General features: G+C 37.0%; 1 protein-coding gene across 1 annotated transcript in view; it reads left to right on the top strand.

Annotated features, from left to right (window-relative positions):
• Positions 1-24811, top strand: part of LOC308688923 (protein sidekick-1-like) — a gene marked incomplete at its 3' end in the record, with an annotated part of 148797 nt that overhangs the window by 75532 nt on the left and 48454 nt on the right. Inside the window, exons 3-5 of the mRNA XM_081362359.1 lie at positions 19263-19419; positions 21261-21367; positions 22243-22390. Coding sequence (XP_081218485.1) covers positions 19263-19419; positions 21261-21367; positions 22243-22390 — 412 coding nt within the window. The remainder of the gene's footprint in view (positions 1-19262; positions 19420-21260; positions 21368-22242; positions 22391-24811) is intronic.

Raw genomic sequence — 24811 nt, 5'->3', positions numbered from 1 at the left:
ACCCATGAAGTTTATCTCCGAGGAATTCTTCTCTGTTCCTCCTTGCTATGGAGTTTCTTCTCTACATTTCCATCTTTAGATAAAAAAAAAAAAAAAAAAAAAAATTGAAATTATGCAGGAGGAACTTTTAAGGTGTATTCACACGCATGTTTGGTTCGATTATAACAAACCCTGGTGCGATTGCTCTGTAAGTGTTTACATGTCTTTGGTCCAACATGGACCAAAGACATGTAAACGAAACAAAAACGGGACATGATGTCGCAAGATGCGACCCTTAAAAATGACAGAGTGCTCACGCATACCTGTTTTTTCTCGCCATAGTCTCGATGTTGCCCATCACGGTTCGGTACAGGCACCAGAACCGCGTCTCCTTGCAGCAGATCTTCGTGTGTGTTTGTGACGGAGGGATTCCTGACGCTTTTTTTTTTATATCTTTACACACTTGATATGCTCTTCACGAGATCTCAGCTGCTAAAAATAAAATTAACATCATATGTAGACTACGCACATGCGACAAGCTCATTTAGCAGCACACAGCGCTGTTTTGGATGTTCGGTTCCATCGCAAAATATAATAAAAAAAAATAATCCGACCAATCAGGTTGTGAACATATCCCTATTCCTTTCGGTTCTGTGTTAAAATGCCAATGTGAATGCTAAGCGGACCAGGACTGAATGTGTTTGTTTGTTTTGGTGTGGACTCTGTACCAAACAAACCAAGGGCCCTATTTTAACAATCTGAAACGCAAGTATCAAGCGCAAAACGCAAGTAACTTTGTGGGCGGGTCTTGGCGCTGTTGCTATTATACCGGCGGGATAAATGACTCTTGCGCCCGACGCAAATCTAAAATGGGTTGGTCTGAAGTAGCTTCATTATTCATAGGTGTGGTTTGGGCGTAACTTGAAATAAACCAATCAGAGCGACATCTCACATTCAGTTTAAGAGCAGGCGCGCTTGTTCCATGGCGGATTGCTATTATAACGGCGGATTTGCCAGGCGAGCGCCAGGAGCGGTTCACAGCCGAGGAGACCAACGTTCTCGCCAGGGCCGTAAAAGACAGAGAAGTTACATTGGGGATGGAGAAACCCACCCAAATTAGCTTCGGTTAAACAGGCGTATAATAATTTGGGTAAATGTGTAAGCTAGATTTATACCTATTTTTTAACATCTTCATGGACACAACAATGATTCCCCTCGTGTGTTAATATTTTTCCTTGTAATAATGTATGGTTTTCTAAAAATGAGAAGTGCTGAGTGTAGATGAGAGAATCAAAGTGTATGCACGTTGTGCACACGCTACATTGATTATGGCCAAACATGCGCCCTTAAAATAGTATATGAATAACATGCGCAACACGCCACTGACTTAAGACTAGGTTTTTCCTGGTCAGTGGCGGAATTGTTTTCTAAACTGCAAAATAGCAGCAGGGAACGTTTGCTCCGGAACACGCCTCCTCTTTGCGCTGAACCGCCCCCGGGAGCACAAGATCATTTCCTAACTTACCGACGTGCGTCTGTGGAGGGAAAAGTCCGCTGTGCGCGGGTGCAAAATAGGAATGATACATGCGTCGGTGTACAAAGTCAATTGCGCTGGGTGCCAGATAGGCCCCCAAGTGAACCGAACTACATGTGTCAAGTCAAGTCAAGTCAAGTTTATTTATATAGCGCTTTTCACAACACAGGTTGTATCAAAGCAGCTTCACAGTAATAAATTAGAACAATACATCAATGTTTGTTTCTAGTGGAACGTCTACGTTCGGTAATGCTGTGTGAACACACTCTTATTGCATTTGTTGAAGAACTTAGTTGGCCAGAATCATTTGGGTGCAAGCGTATGCGAGTAGTCATTTAAAAATGACTTGTTTTTTAGAAAAAGGTTTAGACTCAAACCATAGGGCCAGTTCACACAGAATGCATTTTTGCTGCTGAAATTAAGAACATGCAACGTCATAGTTACGTTGTTAATTAGTACGTCATGAAATTGACAAAAAGTGGCCTACCAATATTGTTAATTATATTTATCAGGATCAATGTCCATAAATGTTTTTTAAGTTCATGTTAATAATTTGTATTTGCTGGCAACTGTAGATTCCATAACCTGAGCACAAAATACCAAATGCGGTTTCCTTGGTTTCTGATTCCCTGTTTGTTTCTATGGTTAGTTATCATCAGCTGTTTATTATTTTGTTTCTTGTTATCCCCTGTATATATACTCCCTGTTCATTTTATTTCTTGGTCAGTTATTGTCTTACAGTATGTAATGTGTTGTGTTACTCCCGTGTTCATCATTGAAGTCTATTTAGAGAATTCCAAGTTCACGCCTGCTGCTTATCTTCCCCAGAACATTACAGTGTGTTAACCATTTTTTCTTAAATAAATTTGCTTAGTTCAAAATGTAAAAAAAAAAAAAAGGGTTACGGATTAATGACCATGGGATAATATGGGCCTCATGGCGAAATCAGTTGAGAACCACTGCTTTAAAAACATCCGTACTTTTCTTGAACAACCTCTGTAAAAATTACAGAGCAAATTACCTACTGATTTTTGGCTGTCTTGGCGGTCCTCTTAGAAATGAAATTCGGTCTGGATAAGAATGTCTGTGATTGCGGATATTGTATTTTCACATAGCCTTTCCTCATTTATTGACCTTTGTAGAATACAAAAGCAAATTAAATTTTCTCATTGCATGCAAATTCCTGGTGCACCTTTATTATGGATTTAGACTTTCTGCCTAAATCAGTACACAATATGACAGATGTCCAAATGTTAATAATTGTAACTCAGATGTTGTTTAGAAAACATATCCCTTCTGAATAGAGTTTATCCAAGATAACATTTAGCAGCTACTACAGAGACAATCCACCTTGAGTAACCTTTGCCGTCTACCTTGAGGACGTGGTTATAGGTCATGAAAAGGTGTAGTAGGGAAATTTGTAATTTCCTTTTAAAATGCTGAATGATGGGACGTAATTTGATGCTACTTAAAACCTTTATGCTGCTTTCTAACAAATGTCCCCATGCACTCACTCATTTCTACAATATATTTATGTTACAGACAGAAAAAGACTCTTTAGTTCCCTAAAACAACCCTAGGATAACAGCAAATTTCATTTACTGGCTTGTAAGTCGGAAGCAATAATTGAATTTTGGCATGAGAAGCTGGCATGCTGTCAGAAAATGTAAAAAAAAAAAAAAAACAGAGACTTTTTGTCTCTGTAATAATTAGCACTTCCCATGTGTACTTCTCTTTCATCTCAGCTCTAATAATTCTGAGGGTTGTGGGATTGTTAGTGCATTGGGAAAAAAAAAGACTGTTTTTGACTGACTGGCGTTTTAAATCCAGGCTGATTTGAGATGGCTGTTTTTTTCCATACTGGACAAGAAATTATAGGTAGAACACAGGTAATCTGCAGGTGTGCTTTTCACAGTCATTGACTGGGATTTAAAGGGCTCTGTTTTGCCTGTTTCATCCATAATTGCTACCAAAATGATATTGCAATGTATACTCCCTCCTAGGCAAAGAAAAATGCCCACAATGGCTCAACACTAAGCTTTTAATTGCCTTAACCACAAATTATTGGTCAGGAAATTAGTGAAATTTAAGCAAATTCACTACTTAAAAAGCCATTGCTGTCTCAGAAAAACATCAAAGACAGAATTAAGTTTTTGGCAAAATATGGGAAATTGTGTGTAGTGCGATGAATCACAATGAAAGACAAGTTGCATGGTGATGCTTCAGAGTGCTGTCTTTGAAAATCTGCTGAGAAATAAAACAATAAATGCATCTCTACCATAGTGAAGCATGGAGGAAGAGGTTTTTAACAGCTGATATTGGTGAACTACTTCACTGTGAAGAGGCAATTAATGCTTTGGAGTACAGGAGAATATTGCAGAATGTCTTGCTTCCCTCTAATGAAAAGTTTTTATCTAAAGAGGAATGAACAGATGTTATTTTTCATTAAAAAAATGCTCCTGCCCAAATTGCAAAGACAAGAAAAGTCTTGAGAGCCAGTCCATCAGGCTCATGTTTTGGCCTGGTCAGAGTCCAGATTTGAACCCTATAGTGAATATTTGGTCTCTCACATTTATCTCAAACAAACTGGGAGACAACTACTCATGAACTGTTTGAAACTATTAACATTGAGTGGAACAACACTGACTCTTCTTCCTGAAAAAAAAAAAAAAGCTGTATAAGTTTACCCAGAAGGTTTAACCTTTAAACGCTTACCCCTGGTCTTAAGTGACCCGGGACGTCAATCACTAGTCAAGTCAAGTCAAGTCAAGTTTATTTATATAGCGCTTTTCACAACACAGGTTGTATCAAAGCAGCTTCACAGTAATAAATTAGAACAATACATGAATGTTTGTTTCTAGTGGAACGTCTACGTTTGGTAATGCTGATCAATAGTATCGTTGATTGATTAATTCAATTAAATATCCCCAAATATCCCCAACTGAGCAAGCCAAAGGCAACAGTGGCAAGGAACCGAAAAACTCCATCAGGTGACCTAATGGAGAAAACAAAACCTTGGGAGAACCCGGGCTCAGTCGGGGGCCAGTTCTCCTCTGGCGTTTATGAACTAGAGGTCGGATTTAACTGTAGGATTAAAAGTATTATATGAATGCCTGGCTGAAGAGATGCGTCTTTAATCTAGTTTTAAACTGGGAGAGCGAGTCTGAGCAACGAACAGTATCCGGAAGACTATTCCAGAGTTTTGGTGCTAAATGTGAAAATGCTCTCCCTCCTTTGGTGGACCTAGATATCCTAGGTATGACCAAAAGCCTCGAATTTAGTGACCTTAAAGAGCGCGATGGATTATAGGGCGATAGAAGATCCGTTAAATAGACTGGAGCTAAGCCGTTTAGGGCTTTATAAGTCAGTAGCAATACCTTGTAATTAATACGGGACTTTATAGGTAACCAATGTAGAGATGATAAAATCGGTGTTATATGATCATATTTTCTTGATCTAGTTAGAACTCTAGCGGCGGCATTTTGGACTAACTGTAGCTTGTTTATTGAGGATGCAGGACAACCGGCTAATAACGCATTACAGTAATCTAGTCTCGAGGTCATGAATGCATGAACTAACTTTTCTGCATCAGAAACAGATAGCATATTACGTAGCTTAGCAATGTTTCTAAGGTGGAAAAAGGCTGTTCTTGTAACATATGAAATATGATTTTCAAAAGACAGGTTGCAGTCCAATATAACACCCAGGTCTTTTACTGTAGAGGATGAAGTAACAGGACATCCTACTATGTTAAAGTTGTATTGTGAGAGGTTTTGTGGGTGGTTTTTTGAACCGATAAGTAGTACCTCTGTCTTGTCTGGATTTAATAAAAGAAAATTACGCGTCATCCAATCTTTTATATCTTTAACACACTCTGTCAATTTGGATAATTTAGCGTTTTCATCTGGCCGTGATGAAATATAGATTTGAGTGTCATCAGCATAACAATGGAAACTAATTCCATGTTTCCTTATAATATTTCCAAGTGGCAGCATATATATTGAGAATAATAGAGGGCCTAACACAGATCCCTGCGGCACTCCATAGTTTACTGGAGTTATGATAGATTTTTCTCCATTTAAATAAACAAAATGGTAGCGGTCAGATAAATACGATCTAAACCAGCTTAATGCTTGTCCTTGAACACCAGTATAATTTTGTAGTCGATCTAAGAGTATTGTATGATCTATAGTATCGAACGCAGCACTAAGATCAAGTAAAACTAATATTGAGATACAGCCTTGGTCAGAAGCTAAAAGTAAATCATTTGTGATTTTAACGAGCGCAGTTTCAGTGCTATGATGCGGCCTGAACCCAGACTGAAACTTTTCATAGGTGTCATTTTCTTGTAAGAAAGAGCCCAGTTGAGCGGACACAACTTTTTCTAGTATTTTAGACATAAAAGGTAGATTTGAAATGGGTCTATAATTTACTAGATTATTCGGATCTAATTGTGCTTTCTTAATGAGAGGTTTTATAACTGCCAGTTTAAATGTTTTTGGAACATAACCTAAAGATAAAGACGAGTTAATAATATTGAGGAGAGGCTCTTCCACTACAGGTAACACTTCTTTCAATAGTTTAGTTGGTATAGGATCTAGTAAACATGTTGTTGTTTTAGATGAAGTAAAAAGTTTATTTAACTCTTTTTGTTCTATAGTTGTAAAGCACTGTAATTGTTCTTGCGGGGTGATAATTGAGGCTGAATTATAAGGCGCGATTGAGGATTGAACGTTTACAATTGTGGTTCTGATGTTTTCTATTTTCTCAGTGAAGAACTTCATGAAATCATTACTACTAAACTGTAATGGAATATTTTGTTCAGGAGACATCTGTTTATTTGTTAGTCTCGCCACTGTGTTAAATAAGAACTTAGGATTGTTATGGTTGTTTTCTATTAGTTTGCGTAGATGCTCAGCCCTGGCCGCTTTTAGGGCCTTTTTATAACGTGACATACTGTCTTTCCATGCGATTCTAAAGACCTCTAAGTTGGTTTGTTTCCATTTACGCTCTAAATTACGGGTTTCTCTCTTTAGAACACGCGTAGTATTGTTGTACCATGGTGCTTTACTTTTCTCTCTGACCTTTTTTAATCTAATGGGCGCAACAATATCCAATGATCCAGAGAGAATGGTGCTCATAGTGCTAGTTAATTCCTCAAGTTCATCTGTTTGTTTGGGTTCACTGAGCAGCTGAGACAGATCCGATAAGCTGTTTGAAAAATTATCTATGGTGGATGGAAGGATTGTTCTGCCTAATCGATAACGCGGCGCAGCATGATATATTACAGGAGTACCTAATATGCAAGTTACCATGTAATGGTCAGTGACATCGTCACTTTGTGGAATGATATCTATATCGGTTGGATCGGTTCCATGTGATATAATTAAATCGAGTGTATGATTAAATCGATGAGTCGGTCCGGTAATGTTTTGCTTGACCCCAAAGGAGTTTAATAAATCAGTAAACGCAGCCCCTAATGCATCATTTTGATTATCTACATGGATATTAAAGTCTCCAACAATTAATGCTTTATCGAAGTTAACTAATAGGTCTGAGAGAAAATCTGCAAACTCTTTTAGGAAATCAGCGTAAGGCCCAGGTGGTCTATATATGGTAGCCAAGGCTAGAGATAATAGGGATGTTTTTCGAACATCTAAGAGCGTAACATTTAGTACAAGTACTTCAAATGAAATAAACTTATAACCCGTTTTCTGAGTAACATTGAGAAAATCTCTATAGATTGTTGCAACACCGCCGCCACGACCATTCAGACGGGGCTCGTGCTTATAGGAGTATCCTGATGGAGTAGACTCATTTAAACCGAAATAATCATTTGGTTTAAGCCAGGTTTCAGTAAGGCAAAGTACATCGAAGCTATTATCTGTGACTATTTCATTTACAATAACTGCCTTAGGTGTGAGTGATCTAATGTTTAGAAGACCTAGCTTTAAAAATTGTTTTTGATTACCAATAGCAACATTTTCTGGTTTAATAACAATTAGATTTTTTCTAGATCCTGCAGTAGATTTATGATTTGATCTCACTAAACGAGGAATAGACACAGTTTCTATGCAATGTTCTAAACTATTTATATCAGTTAAATTGGTGCAGCAGAGACTATGATTTGGACTTTTGGTTACTAGTCAAAAGGTATTTAACATTTTGGAGATGTTATCTGACAGAAGATCCGATCCGAATCTGCTTGGGTGTAAGCCATCAGCACGGTAAAGCCTAGGACGCTCCCAAAACAGATTCCAATTATTTACAAAGAGAAGTTTCTGCTCATTGCACCATGACATTAACCATTCATTAAGCGCAAATAATCTACTAAACTTTTCATGACCTAGTCGGTACGTGGGAAGCGGTCCTGACACAATAATCGTTATATCAGGCGATGTGCTGCGTACCGTATCGATCAGATTCCTGAAGTCTTTCTTCAGAACTTCCGTCTGGCGCAGTCTGATGTCGGCCCCTCCCGCGTGCAGGACAACAGTTCCGACGCGCTCGTTCAAAATCTCGGGAACGTGAGCAGCGATTTCAGAAACACGAGCACCAGGAAAGCAGTGACTATGCACCTTACTTTTATTTAACGTAGCGTGTACGTGTCGAACGATGGAATCGCCGATGATCACAGCATCGCGTTCTGTTTCGCGAAGAGGGGAGAAGCGGTTTTGTGTGGATATCTCGAAAACCGGGAGGGTCGGAGAGAGTTTTCTTGGTCTAGACCTGGCTCGCGTCTTCCGCTGCGGAAAAATCCAGGCTTCGTGATGGCATGTTGGAGCCGGAGTGAACGAGACCATGGCTGATCGCGACCTCGACGTTCGGGACCGATGTTGAGGAACGCACGGAGTAGACGAGGTCGGAGTCATCGGGTTAGTAACGTTAGTCTCTGATTTGTGTGCCTCGGCACGTGATGTTTCAAGAGCTAACCGCCGGTCTATCAGCTCGGCTTTTCTTACTAAAAGGTCGTGGATCTGTTTCTCAACAGCTTCCAGCTCAGACTGCACCGCGTGCAGCTCAAATGTGTCCTCACCTGCACCAAAAGGTAGACTACTTACATTTGATATATTCGCCATTTTAACAGATGGACAGTAAGTTAAGTTAGCAACGATGCTACCAGTGGTGCTATCAATATTAATACTAATTTATGGCTTAAGTCTTGGATATAATCCGTCTTTTCAGTGGTACGGGTGTAGAGTAGACGCACGATAGGCGAAAAAATGTTTGTTTGTAAATGAGTGCGGAGAAGACGCGTTCAGCCGTGATCCACGGACGTAACCTATAAGAGTATCCAGCGTTGGATCACTAGGCTTGAGACGCGTCTGCTCAACAATCCGCGTTATAACTATGAGGTGAGGAAAAGTAGAAAATGTTCGTTGTAAGTGAGTTTAAAGAGAAATCAAGAATTATAAATCAATCGATGGAGCTCCCTACCCTCGTCCTCATTAATTTTTTAAAAAGTTAGATTTATCAACCTTCTTACTATTCCTCAATCAATTTAATATAAACAATACAGCAAGAATTTTTTAAAGATTGCCTGTTTTCCCAGTATTTTTTTTGTAAAAATAGTTTAGGGTCGCTAACGACACGAGGTGCGTAACAGTGTGAGTATATTTTTTTGTGCAGAACAATAAATCTTTGATGTCTGAATAAGTGCAATTCACTTTTATTCCACAAGACGGCTGTGTCTGAACACAATGATGAAGTGATGTTTCACTCATAGTTACCGCAGGCAGAAAACAAAAGAATGGGCAGAATCATCAGCAAAACTTGAAATGGCTCAGCGATTTACTGCAGAGCAACTACTGAACGCAATCATATATTAGTATCACTGTCACTTGATGATGGATCTGGTGAAGAAGTTGTCAGCGACAAAAATATTGATTTTGAAGATGTTGAAAATAATAGTTTTGAGAATATGTTTGAGATCACGAAAATGAGCCAGATGCTGAATCTACTGGGAAATGAGCTCTGACGAAGACAGTGATGATGGTATAAAACATCTGCTCAAACTGAACCTTTCCAAGCACAAAAATAAACCATGCTTTATTGTATTCTTCTATAATTGTTACTCTAATATCAGGAGAGTTTTATATTATTGCGACAGGTAGAGATCCATTTGTGCTAGATATAGATCCATAGATAAAGTTTAAAAGAGCAGAATTTATTTAAAATAGAAAGTCTACAGTCAGTCAGTTTAGTACATTCTTGTTGAATATTATATTATATTATATTATATTATACAGTGTTTAGTTTATATTGTATTGATTTAATGCAGTCTCTAAATTTAGCAATAGCCTACGTGACAGTTAAAATGTTTAATAATACTACTAGTGAATAATTTACAGTATGTAGCCCAGCTGTCTTAACTTTTTTGTGAAAATGAGAGACTCTCAGTTAATTTTTACTGTGTTTATTATATTATGGATTTATACCAACAACAACAACAAAAACCTCACCTGTAATCAATGTTCCTGTGAGACTCTTTGTAGCAGCTGCATATAACTTTTTGTTCAATCAAAACATGGTATATATGGTTATTTACACTACTATCTGGAATACTTTGATCTTATTGGTCAAATGCAATATTCCATGATCTAATATTTGTAATATTGAACATCACAATCTTATAAAACATTTTTGCAGTTGCAGATTCATATAAAAGAATTACCTTCCATATGCTTGCTGTCGGTAGATTATCTTCCATGAGGTTTTGATCGTCTGAATAAATTTGGTGCGAATGCTTTTTGATCTAAACCAATCTGAATAATGAATGAAAAGAGATCCATCTGCCCATCACATCAAGACATGACAACCACACCAAGGTTACCCTGCTGAAGGTCTTGAAAGAATCGGTGAGAAAACACGTTTTTGACATGCTCTTGAGAAAAGGTTAAAAGAAAACTTTCCAACCAAAATTGCCCTTTCTTAATCGTTGAAAGCTTTGCTGGAGATCTATGCCGTGCCGTGGGAATATATGATGGCTATACTCTTAATAGAGCATGTCAAGAGGCTTCTCTTTTGGAGAATGGTAACTCTTTTGGATGGGGCTCATCATCCATTTTACTTGAAAGAGTGTTTCTAGAGTAAGTTGAGACATTTCTGGGGTATGTTGCCCTTGTGAAGCAGCAGGACTGTCAAGAGAACTTCTGTTTTTAAGGGTATATGTCTGTGTTTGCAAGACTCTCTGATAACTTTATAACTTGATTTTAGGCTTGTATTCACATATAAAAATTCATCAACTCACATCAGTAGTGGTAAAGGTTCATTCTCATGTGTTACACAGAACGTTTGAGCTTCCACAAGAACCAATGAGGTTCATTCTCATGTGTTACGCAGCACGTTTGAGCTTCCGCAAAAAACATTGTTCTCAGTCGTAAAGCAGGTTCGGTTGAGCTCCTGATTATGTCCGCTGATCAATGTTTAAATGTGAATAAAAGCCTAAATTTAAGTCTGTTCATCATATTAAGTGTAAGTATCAAGTCTCTGCAGTCCCCGCTCAATTCTTATTGATTGGTTTTACAATCTCTTTATGAACTTTTTGAAGCGTCAAAGTGGTAGTTGCATAGCTGTCAATGGAGAGCTAGGGTTAGGATCAGGGTGTGGTTTAAGGTTATTTGCATGTAATTATGCATAATTTATAGTTTTCACTATAGTAGCCTCATGAGGGTGAGTAATTAAAGGGGGGGTTAAATGCTATTTCATGCATACTGAGTTTTTTACACAGTTAAAGAGTTGGATTCCCATGCTAAACATGGACAAAGTTTCAAAAATTAAGTTGTACGTTTGATGGAGTATATCTGTTTCAAAAATACTCCTTCCGGTTTGTCACAAGTTTCGGAAAGTTTTTTTCGAGTATGGGCCTGTGTGACATCAGATGTAGCGGAATTTCCTTATACGGGCCCAAGGGCACTTCTCCCGGAAGGGTGCGCGCGCACCCGTAGACCAGAGCGAGAGAGCGAAAGCAGTACGCCCATCAAAGCGCTGTGCTCGGCTTTAGGGGAGTCATCGGCTGCGCTCCACTCAAAGGACTTAAAGAAATAAACAATGTCACTAAAAGAAGTGTGTTTTTGGTTGCCATGGCAAGATAACCCTGCACAGATTCCCAAAGAACCCAGCGTTAAGGGACCAGTGGATGGAGTTTGTTTAAACAGAGCATCAACGGAGTTGTGCAAGTGTTCTTGTTTGTTCCCTGCATTTCGAAGATGATTGTTTTATAAACAAGGCCCAGTTCGACGCCGGATTTGCAGATCGTCTAAGCTGCTTATGAATGGAGCAGTCCCAACGATAAAGGTTCACGGTCGTGCGTTAGAACCGCAGGCGGTGAGTAAAAACTGCTTCAAATGTCTGTGTGTTGTTAGCTATCGGCACGTAAGCACAACATGATCACGTATAGTTAATGTATCTATGGAGCATGCCATGTATGGTGTGTGTAAATACATTTGTTTAGCTGGCCACTGTAGGTGTCTGTTTGTTTATCGTAAAACCACACGCGCTCGTGATTCTTTAGCTCCGCCCACACGGCACGCCTCCAGCCGCTTGTTTTTTTCCGGAAAAGACTCGGTACAGCCTATCTTTATTTTATAAATATAATAAAACTAAAGACTTTTTGGAGATATGAAGGATGCAATACTACTCTATAGGTACTCAAGATTAACATGAGATTGACTGAAACTGAGTGTTTCACCCCCCCTTTAATGACAGAATTTTCATTTTTGCGTGTACCGTCCCTTTAAGACTGTCCTATTTAGCTTTTAATATATAAACTTTCCAGTATATTAACTTTCCTATATAAACTCTAAAGTGACTATAGGGGTCACATTATCATTCAGATATTAGATTACATTTAACAGTTTTATAAAATCTTTTAAACTCTCTTTAAAGCTGTGATAGTCTTTTCTTCCCTATTGTGATGTATATATCCGAGTGAAACGGCTCCCGGAACATGAAAAAATGTAGGGTGGGACATGATTTTGTCCATCGGGAATTGATTGGATCATTATGGTTTGCTATTGGTAGATCTCATGTGATTGACAGTTCTTCCCACCCTTGGGCCAGTAAACACATCATCAGAGAAGAGAAGAGAAGAGAAATTTATAATAAATACTTCAAAACAAAAATTGTCCATTTTGATTTAAAGACTGGCCAAGATACCAAAGTTTAAATAAAAAACAGACATTACAATATGAACTCGAACATTTTTCCTAAACTATAAAAAATCAACTTGTGAGCAATAAACTATTTCCCTGGGAATGTACAGTGTAAGAAACCATTGTGTAGCAAGTGACAATATAACAATAGGATGACGATCATCTCATTATACACCTCGTGGTCTAGACATTTATAAATGTTTGGCTTTTAGCAGCCTGACTGTTTGTGGCTGTTCGTTTCTTTCAGCTTCCCATTTATTTTTGTTTGCTCTCTCTCTACATTCATTGTTAGTTTAGTACTTCATTTTCAGAGCTGTCAGATTTTTCATGCTTTTGAACTTTAATTTGATAATAAGCAAACAAAAACGTGCTGAATACTTCGTTACTCCACTTATCTAGCGGCAAACAGTAATTATTGTGCATTTGTTCTATCTGCCCTCTGAAGAATAACTAACGCTCTCAGATGTAACTAAACATGTCTACCTGAACACAAAAGGGTGCTGGCATATTTAAAACAATTGAATACGCTTCTACACTGCATTACTATGTATTTGCTCCTTATACAAAACAAGCCGCTTATGAGACTGTTGTGGGTGGTTGCCAGGGAGTTGCTATGTGTCTGGCAAGATGTTCTAAGTGGCTTTTCCCCCTAGAAAGTCTTAGAAATATAACATGTTTTTGTGTTTGCATTTTCCCTAAAGGTAGAGTTGTAAAGTTCAGCAGAGAAAAATAAGGGACACTCTCTGTTCCTTTATACCACATGCCATTTGAGATTGAAGTAAACCGTTGGTGGCAGGTGACAATTGACCACTTTGTAAATAAAAATGAAATGCTGCAGAATCACAGTGTGTGCCTGCAGCTATGTGTGTGTAGAAAAAAAGATAGCCTACATTTGAAATGGATTGAAATATGTGCAGAAAAAGCTTTGGAGATGCAATCACTGATTTCATCATATGATTACATTTTTATTTTAAATTAATTTTAAAGCCATACTGAACTACATTGTCATACACCATCAGTTTGACTGCTTATAAATAATATTTAATAAATAAAAGATAAATAATATTTCTATGAATTAATTCTTATTTTAGGTGCATTTCACCTATTTAATTAACCTTAAAGCCAGTTATTTAAATAATCCAGTGAAAAAAATAAACTGGATGGATGGTCTTATTTTTACACACACAAAAACACATACTGGTTTCCATGTTTAATGGGGACTTTACCATAGACACAATGCTTTTTATACTGTACAAACTGTATATTCTATCCCTTTACACTAACCCTACCCCTAAACCCACCTATCACAGACATTGCATTTTTACTTCTTAATTTTTTTTTCCCATAAGGTCACAATTTACTGGTATTACTATCCTTATGGGGACTTTTGTTCATTTGTTCCCCATAACTTAGGGAATACCAGGTACACACACACACACACACACACACACACACACACACACACACACACACACACACACACACACACACACACACACACACACACACACACACACACACACACACATCAACAGTATAGCTAAAAGTGTGAAAAACCAACAAATAAAGGTGCAAAAATGTTCAGTCTGTTTTTTTTCCTTTCCTCTTCTGTCTCCTTTGATAAATGTAACATAATACCACCCAATGTTAAGGATTTAACACAATTGTCTTTTTCAATTTGTTATCCATTCTAATATATAATTTTTGGCTGAAACTGATCAAATCTGATATACTAAAGCATTCTCAGTTTCATGCTAAAATATGGAACAAACTGCATTCTGTAACAGAATGATGTTCTGTTCCCTTAAATAGTATCGGTTCAGTATTATTGCAGATGGTTGGTAACTGTAACTATAGTGATAACCACTGAATGTTGATTAACCTTGAGCATTTCTGTGTTCAGACTGAGGTAATCACAAATCAGTTTGGATGTCAGTGTGCTCATCCTTCTTATAAGGTTGTTGTATGTTCTGCATAAAAAGTGCATCAAAAGGTTTCCTTTTTACTGACACATCCAATATTACAGTTTTTTTTCTTTTCTTCACTTTTTGGTGCTTATTTTATTGTAAGTTAAACCAATTGAAGACATATTATAGAATATTAAATATTTCAATTAGGTATCATTAAAATGTAACCTTACATTTAAATAAATAAATAAAAAAGAAAAAAGAATTTTCAATTCTGTGCATCACTAGAATAAGTATGTGTTTGAACATCAGACATTGTGTCTTTATTTGGCAAATAAAGTTTCTCATGTCTTATATAAGCCTTTGTGTTTGCACAGTTCAGGTAACACAGACTGAGGATTCTATCAATAATGTTTGTCCTTTCCATTTTAGAGATCATACTCTTCCTGCTTGAAGTTCTTTTGAGTGAGCTATTGTCCGTCACACAGAGGTTTCCTGGTCGCAAGGCACTTTTAAAGGGTCGTGTGTGTGTGTGCGTATATGTTGTTTCCCGTTCCCTTGAGAATCCTCTGCCTCCACTTTATGGAAATGTCAGTGATCACCCTGTCTCTTCCGCTGCGTGAGTCCGTGTGATGTGTGTACGCAAGTGTGTGTGTGTGTGTGTGGACAGCTTGTGCTGGAGTTCACTGAAATGTTTGTGTGTGTGTTTGATGTGTAAATGTCACTGATCACCCCATTTCTTCCACCTGATTACCCATGCTTGCTTCTACCTGTCTGTGCGCTCAGATCTTCTCTGTGGGTAAATGTGTCCTGAGGCCAGAGGAAAGGACTGGTGCATTATGGGTGTGGGGCCAACTCCCCAAATCTGTATGACTGTGCAGAGAATGCATGCGGATGTCACACAGTCTCATTGTATTGGAACCACAGAAAAAGGTCAGATCACATGCCCCTATCATACTCACATGGTGTATTTGGCACTTGAAGAAATAAAGTTTTGCCTCATTAAGCACGGCATCAAGCTCCTTTCCTGTGAGATCAACCCGGTAATCACCCATCGGTTAAAGATTAAAGGTGCTGGCTCAAAGCCTGAACAATGATGTCGTAGTAACTGGAGATTTATTTAGTAACATTTAGTGGTCCTTTGTAACTAGTAATGTTATGCTTGTTTGTGGGTCATTGACAAATAAGAGTGTCCAAGATAAAAAAGAAAAATCTAGCTTGCGTCAAGAAGTTCTTAGAAATTAACCTGAATTAACCAGTTTAGTTATGTGGTATTTTACTAATTATATATTTTTATATATGGGTTGTTAATATGTTGTTAATAATTAGATTTATTCATTTTTTCATTTTTTTTTTACGTATTAAGTAATTTAGTTTTCAGTTTTAGTTATTTTAGTACTTCAACTGTTAATGTTTATTTTATTTCAAGGAATCAAGGATTTTTTTTTATTTATTTATAGTTTTAGTCAACGATAATATCCCTGGTTGCACCACGTGACCTTTATTTTGTGTACAAACTTTATACTGCCCCCAAAATATCTAAAGGAATTTGAATTCAAATGATTTGAAGTATTAAAGTGTTAAATTTAAAGTGTATGTGTGCAATTTTGAAACATAACTCATCCCACGCCATATACTGTACGAACATGAATGGCGACTGCATAGGCAAACATCACTCAAAAATCTTGAGTTATCAAGAGTTAATATTTCACATTTCTGTTTTATCACGTTTGTTCGTTTAAGCAAAGCACTTAGTGGCTTCAGGAGGGCTGTTTCTGCAATTAGTCTTTTTTTTTTTTGGGAATGAAAGTGTCTGCTAAATGACAAGTAATTTGCTAACAAGTGTGGTGGGAGGCACTGAGGCATTGGCCTTTAGCTTCATAATGGCAGACCGAAGTAATTTTTTCCCGTAGAGACGGTAAAAATGTTGACCTGGGATGCTTCAATGGGCACACACACCAAACGAAAAGACTGTTCCAAAAGGTACACAGCAAAATCATGCTGCCTTCTAAAATACCTTGTTTAGCACAAATCCGGTAGAATCAGGTGTATATATAGCGGACAATACAATCCCAGAATGCATTGCAACCAGCTCTGTTGATGGTGGATGTAGTTGAGATGTCAAACGTAAATACATATACAATATGCTTTGTTCATTTATTGGCACTATACATCGTTTTTGGCTGATTTCGAAGAATTAAAGTAATCTAAATACTTATGACATATCAAGATTTAAATTACTTGCACTATTTTAAAGTAATAGCCCTTTAAGGCTTTTTATTAAGATTAATTTTCATTCTCATTTACACAATATTGTTTTTTCCAATGGATGCCTCTTTCATATGCATTATAATTTTAAAGTCAGGTCAAATTTATTTGTATAGCGTATTTCACAATACACATTGTTTCAAAGCAGCTATACAGAAAATAATAATGATAATGTTTATAATATCTTTATATTTCATGCCTTTTAGTCACATTTAGCAGATTAGAGCTGATAATTACCATCATAGATAACTAGATTAGAAATGTAGTTCACATTAGTTAGAGACCGTCATATGAAAATAGTTGTGTTATTATTGATATTTGCTAAAATTCCAATATCAGTGCATACTTAATTCAGTACTGAAAAGTATCTACTAAAATAGTTTTTAATTTCAGATCAAATTGTATGAAAGTATCACATTGTTAGCTTAGCAACATGCTAAAGCCAAGTTGTTAACGTCCCCCTGTGGTGAAAATCCAGCTTTTAAAGTTGTTTTTATGTCTATGTGGTGTTTTTAATATGCTTTAAGACAAACCATGTGCAAAATCATGTCAACACCTTTACTGAGTCTTTTCTCCTTGAAAACTGCAGTGAACCAAAGACACGGTTTGAAATCGCTGGTGTTTCTGACGTCACAAACTGCCTTGTAACCAATCAGGTCAACGTGTGATCGTCAACGAGTGAATCTCTGAGCTGGTGTGAGTGAGTGGAGGCGGGGCTAATTTGCATATTCATAAAACCGTGTATACTAGGCAGTATACTACTACGTATATGAGGCAAGGGTGTAGAGTTACATTCAAGCTAATTTAAGGCATGAAGATTTAAATTTGTTTATTACATTTAAATATGTAATTTTGGTGATCAAAAATGAGTTTTAAGGGATACAATTTTGGACTACAGGGGGACTTTAACTAAAAATACTTTCATCAAATTGCTAAATTGTTACCTGCTTTTTGCAGCAGAGCTTACAGTATATCTGAGAATATTCCAAGACTGAATGGAATGTTGTTATCCTTTTGACACATACTGTATTCATATAGTTTGAATTGCACACAGGCTTCCATTCAATTTAGAGAGAGCGGGAGAGCTCATATTATCAGTCTCATCTCAGGTCACATGCCTTCCCTACTGTTTTATAATGGTCACTTCTTCAGAATTATTGATGTCATCTGAAGCCATTCTGACTTTAGATGGAGAGATTAGATTCACAATACACAACGGCCTTGACACAAGTTTCTTACAAAGCACCAGAGTGAAAGTCCCTTTGAGATCTTTTTCTGAGTTTATTAGGTAAAATAGGGGTCCGGATTTGTGTGGCAAAAACTGTGCACTACTGACATGGTGATATTCTTGTGACAAATAAATACACTCTCAGAAAAAAAGGTACAAAAGCTGTCACTGGGACAGTACCCTTCAAAAAGGTTCTAAAATGTACCATTTAGGTGCTAATATGTACACTTTTGGAACTAATATGTACACTTTTGGTACCAATATGTACCTTTGAGGGACTAATATGCACTCTTTAGGTACAAAAGTGTACCTTTTGAAAAGGTACCGCCACAGTGACAGCTTTTGTACCTTTTTTTCTGAGAGTGTACCTTTCCCTCCACATTAACTGTGTGTCTAGGAGCAGTGTGTATTTGCAGATGTTCTCAGAAGTATATTTCATTTTTTTATGGCCTAAATCTTTTTGCTACAGCCCAAGGACTCATATGTAAAACTGTGTTTAGAGAGGTCATCAGTGAGCCTAATATAGAAAGAGTCAGCCATTTCGGGTGATTATTTAACGGTGAAGTGTTGATATTTTCATATCTTTTTCATATCTACATTATTTCAGCCACAGAACAAAAAATAAAAATGGTAATTGCGACTTTTTATCTGACAATTCTGAGTTTGTCTCACAATTCACACTTTTTTTCCCCCTCACCATTCTGAATTGATTGAGAATTGCGAGATATGAACTCAGAACTTTTAAAACACAATTTGGACTTTTCTTCTCAGAGTCGCAAGCAATTCTAATTCAAATAAACCCGCAATTTTGAGAAAAAAAAACATTTCTGTAACCGAATCTGAATGACTTTTCCTATGTATTAACCTCATATCTATCTATCCATCCATATATTCTCATATAATGAGATGTACTTTTAATGTGTACTCAGGCACAGTTATCAGTTTCGAAATGGCCAAATATTGGCTGATGAATCAGCCTGGGTGATATATTGGTCATTAATCAGAGTAGTATTTGGCTTTTATTGGCTTATCTGGACTTTCTGAAATATCATGGTCAGCACTTTATTCTTACGCTCAGTGTGCTTTTATTCATGCATCATAATTAGCCATCTTTGCATATTTAGTGAAGCTTAACTGTTAACTATTAAAATTAAACATGGGTTTTCATTCCGTTATTGATGTTCTCTCCACAGACATCGCTCCGTACTTTAAAACCGAAGTAGGGGGTGCACAAACACATCTGGAGGGGAACAGACTCGTGCTCACCTGTCTGGCTGAGGGCAGCTGGCCGCTGGAGTTCAAATGGATGAGAAACAGCACAGACATCACTGAATACACACCAGAGTACAGGTAACAATGAACACACTCTCTGCTGTCTGTTTGCTGTTTGCATGTCTTATGCGAAACCAAATTCATGAAACACGCCATTATGGACTTTAACTTGGCGATCTTTGAGGATCATGAAGTCTGCATAAAGCAGCAAAACATAAAACTCCCAAGCCGCAAATTTCACATTTTGATTTAATGGGATTTTTAAAGTAGTTTTTATAGCACTGTTTTGGTATGAGTAACCATTATCCTAACTTGCACCCATGTACTGAGGTCATTGGATTCTGTGTTGGAGATTGTACAGCAGACAATAGTGCTACAATATAAAATAATATAGACAGTGCAGAGTCCTTTGGGATCTCATTTGTACGGTTTCCTTCTTTGGCCTCTTTCTCTTGTCTGGTCATCCATCTTTGACCCCTCGTGTTTTGGAGACATTATTATTAGACTGACCTCAGAGTTGTGTATAATAAAGAAATGGTGTATAATAAGAACAGTGTTAGCAAGATGAGCGATGAGGTCTGTTTTCATCTATTTTAAAGCCAAAAAATGTGACTTCAAGGGGATAGTTCACTGAAAAATTCTAATTGTAATAATTTGCTCATGTTGGGAGGAGTTAATACTTTTATTCAACAGAAACGCACCAAGTTGATCAAAGCGACCGTAAAATTTTTACTTTGTTACAAAAAAAAACATTTTAACCAAAACTATTTAAAACATTTCAGCTGAAATAAAATATAATTATTACATGAAAATTAGAAATGTTGCATTGCAGACTAACTGAAGTAAAATTAAGTTGAAGCACTAAAATGAATAACTGTAAATAGGAAAATAAAGAAACAACTTATACACGTGACACAAGCACATAAACTTATTAAAAATAAAATGTTAAAATTAAAATGTTTCATTTTGACAATATAGGAGTAAAGGCAAATTCAAATATTTATAAAAAACTCAATTTTAATATAAGTAAATATTAATAAAACAAGAAATAATACGAAAATGACACGAATACGAAACCTGTATGATTTCCCTTTCTATTTCATCTTGAGAGTCATTTTGAAATGTAATGTTTTCCCGTGTTCTTCAGAATCGTGCGTTTAATCAGCAAAGTTGATTCCGCGTTCAGTCCATGTGAACCATCAGTTCTGCATTAAACAGTCATCTGTAAAAATCGAATCAACAGAGATCTGAGCAGCTCTGACCCTGTGGGCTTGTAATCTTTCTTGTTAAACAGCACACACTCACATCCATCTGCTCATAAATCCAAGCACTTGTTAGCGTCCACATTCAAACTTCTTGTGTGTTTATTGACCTGCTTATTGTACTCATTGAGGAAATCATGTTGCAGGTTCAGATAACACATATTTGACAATTATATAATGTAGAGCCAGGTTTTGGGATGTGTTTGAAATAGCATAGTAACATACTACTCATACTATATGGTCAACGGTATGCATAACCAGCGCATGTGTAGTATACTTTATTCCACAATGCAATGCACACCATTTGACCTTTTAATTACAGTGTGAAGAATGAACCTGTGATAATATCTCTCACTCCAGATTTTCTTCCTTGGCTCATTATTTGATCCAAAAGGGAGAAGTTAAGATATTTTTATGCAACAGTGGATTAAAGAAATGTCATAACTGGAAGTGACTCACTGAATTAAACATGCAGCCTAGTGAGGTTATGAGAACAATGTACTACACTACTATTTGTAACATTTATCATTGCATATTGTGCCCTGTTTCACACTCAAAAAAGATGTAGTGTGCAGTATAGTGTATACTGCACAGCAAGAACATATCCATTACTCAAGTAAGCACTATGTAAATCCCAGCTCTCTTTCTTTCTTCCAGGTACACGATCACATTGTTAAACCGCAAGGACACTGGTTTGTATCAGTGCGCGGTGAGGAACAGGATGGGAGCGCTGATCCAGACGAGGGCTGATGTTCGTGTGGCTTGTAAGTACATGTGTATGTTGTTAGAAAGGGAGTCTGGGAGGCTGAAGCACAAATGGATTTCACACATCACCACACTCACCTAGAACACACTCATATGCATGTAGCACAGGGTCCCATAGGGGAAGAACTAGGAGTGACATTCAGGAAACACTCCAGTAATTTTTAAATATGCTGTCAATCCAGTACACTTAACTTACTCTTTGTAATGTAGCTGGTGTTTGGGACACATATACAAGTATATTACGGCAAAAGCCACTGAAGGCCATGTATTAAAATAGTTTGACCATGGTCAAGGGGTGTTGGAGTGCCTTAAACATCCTACACTGTGATAAAATCATTATACCACAGAAGCCTAAAGGGTTAGTTCACCCAAAAATGAAAGTTATGTCATTAAATTCTCACCCTCATGTCGTTCCAAACTCGTAAGACTTTAGTTCATCTTTGTAACACAAATTAAGATCTTTTTACTGAAATCTGAGAGTTTTCTGTCCCTCCATTGACAGTGTGCAACTACCACTTAAAAGCCCCAAAAAGGTAGTCAAGACATAAATTAAAGACGTAAATTATGTTTGTTTTTTTTTTTTGCGCAAGCAAAGCACTCTTCATAAAATCGAGGTTAAACCACTGGAGTCACATGGATTACTTTAATGATGTCTTGACTACCTTTTTGGAGCTTGAAAGTGGCAGTAGTGTATGGAGGGACAGAAAGCTCTCAGATTTCATTAAAAAGATCTTTATTGTTTTAACAAAATGAAAAAGAATGTTAATATGAAAAAAAGAGCAACATAATTATGAGATGCTAATGTGCCTCATATTGCAACCTAAATCATAGTCACAATATTATTTTTTGCTCTCTCTTTCTTTCTCTCTCCTAGACATGGATAACTTTGCGGAACTGGAACAGAGGAAAACGGTCTCTCAGGGAAGAGCCGCTATCCTGAATCCCCCTGCTGTGAGCAGTTACCCTCGCCCTCAGGTCACATGGTTCAGAGACGGCTTCAAGATCATTCCTAACCATCGGATGTAAGTTGCCATTTGACATTTTGACATCTGTGAGGCTTGTCCTGTAAAAAAAGATCAATGGATATTGACTAAAACCTGCTCTAATTTATTATGTAAATGGTTTTGTCTAAAAAGGACGCTTAAGTCATCATTTACTGACTCCTATCATTTGTTTTCCAATCCTTTATGGCTTTCTTCGATAAAATATTTGTCTTTTTGATGAATATTCTGCTCATTCTTTTCAGTTGAGTGTGAGTGAATGAGAACTGAGTCATAAGAAAATAAGAAGTTTATACGACTCATGTGAGGAACACACCAAAGTCATTATTCTCTGAAAGTCATTGTTTAAAATTTCTCTTTTTGTTTTCCACATAAGTCAGTCAGTCTTATAGGTCTGGAACGACATGATGGTTACTAAATGAATGCAGAATTTTCATCTTTAAGTGAATAAATCATTTAAAGGATCTATATATATATATATATATATATATATATATATATATATATATATATATATATATATATATATATATATATATATATAGTCAACAAAAAGTCAGGCAACCCTCATCTGTACACTCTGAAAAACACACACACACACACACACACACACACACACACACACACACACACACACACATGCTTACATTGAAAATAGTGTTTCATCAATCACTGTCTACTGTCTTTAGACTGATTTCATCAGTTGGCCCCCACGGCAATGATGTGCTTTATGACATTTATTGATTCTCTAAATGAAAGCGGCACGTCCTGCAGTTGTTGATGCCACGCTCCAGATTCTTGGACTGTTAGTAGCGGGGTCGACACGTCTACTCATCAAGCTTTACTGTCAGCATCTGAGGATAGCTCACCTCGCCGGCTGTCAGTCAAACTTATGAGACGCTCTTCATTTCAAAGGCCACTCGTACGTGAAATGCGTTACTCTATCAAAGAAACAAGATCTATAGTGAGTTATAGTGATTGTGAGTAGAGTGAAAATTGTTTAAGCAATGTAGTGTGATTGATGCTTAATTATTTTTTGTGATTGATGCTTAATTATTTTAATTATTTTTTCATCCTTGTGTTGTTCCAAACTGACATGTATGCAACAGTGGATTAAAGCAATTTCATAACTAGAAGTGACACACTAAATAAAAAATGCAGCCTAGTGAGGTTTTGAGACAACAATGTAGTACACTACTATTTAAAACCTTTATAATTGCATAATGTGCTCTGTTTCAACCTCAAAAAAGATGTAGTGTGTAGTATACTAAAAGGGGAAAATGTTGATTTTAAAAATAATAAAAATTATTTTAATGTGTAGCTTTGTGCAGGGAACATAAAGTTTAAGTTTTAAAGGGGACTCATTATTTACAATTCACTTTTACATAGTGTTTGAAGATAAATGTGTGTCGGCAGTGTGTGTACACAACCACCCAATAATGGTAAAAATCCACTCACTCCTCTTTGTTTTAATCTCCATAAAACATAATCAGTTTCTCAGAACAAGCCCTTTGCAGATTCTAGCAGTGTGATGTCACATATGCCTAGGCCCCGCCCACAACTGCCCTATTAGCATAGACCCGCCCTGAGTGAGCTTTACACATTCCGCCATGTTTATCTCCTCGCCAGAGCATTTAACAGCAGCATTCAAATAAGACATTTATTTTTTATAAATCAAGAGCAGTGAGTGATTTTCTGTTTTTCTTTTTTTTCTTTGATTCATATTAACAGCATTTATAGCAGTAGGTACTGAATATTACGCTGCTTTCACTTTAATGCACAGATCTAATATACACACACACGATTTCTTTCCCTGCTGTTTACATTCACAGACAAAACCGACTGTGTTTATTTTAGTAGTGGGAAGTTCGGATCATTTTACTGACCCGGATCTTTGAATCTCGTTCATCAAAAGGAACAAATCTTTTTTCGAGTCATTTCATTAATTTCGTTCATTTCAGCAGAATGTATTTAAAATGTTACTTGTTAGCCAAATTCCCCAAACATATCAAATGTTGATCGCATTTAGAATAAGAAAAAATATGGCAATGCAAGGAAAAGGCCAAATTATGAGAAACAGAAACGATTAATAAAAGGGTTAGTTCACCCAAAAATGAAAGTTCTGTCAGTAATTACTCTCCCTCATGTTGTTCCAACCCTGTAAGACTTTCGTTCTTCTTCGGAACACAAATTAAGATATTTTTGATGAAATCTGAGAGCGGTGATTAAATAAATCTCAGATTTCATCAAAAATATCTTAATTTGTGTTCCGAAGAAGAACGAAAGTCTTACGGGGTTGGAACAACATGAGGGTGAGTAATTACTGACAGAACTTTCATTTTTGGATGAACTAACCCTTTTATTTATTATAGTTTACCTCACCTCCCGATCTAAGCCGTTCGTTCAACCTGTGACATCCTCATAAACTGAGCTATGCAGTCT

This window comes from Scardinius erythrophthalmus (assembly GCF_964197995.2).
Source record: "Scardinius erythrophthalmus genome assembly, chromosome: 3".
Lineage (NCBI taxonomy): Eukaryota > Metazoa > Chordata > Actinopteri > Cypriniformes > Leuciscidae > Scardinius > Scardinius erythrophthalmus.
The sequence above is the reverse complement of the archived record's forward strand: the minus strand, read 5'-3'. Positions and strand labels throughout refer to the sequence as shown.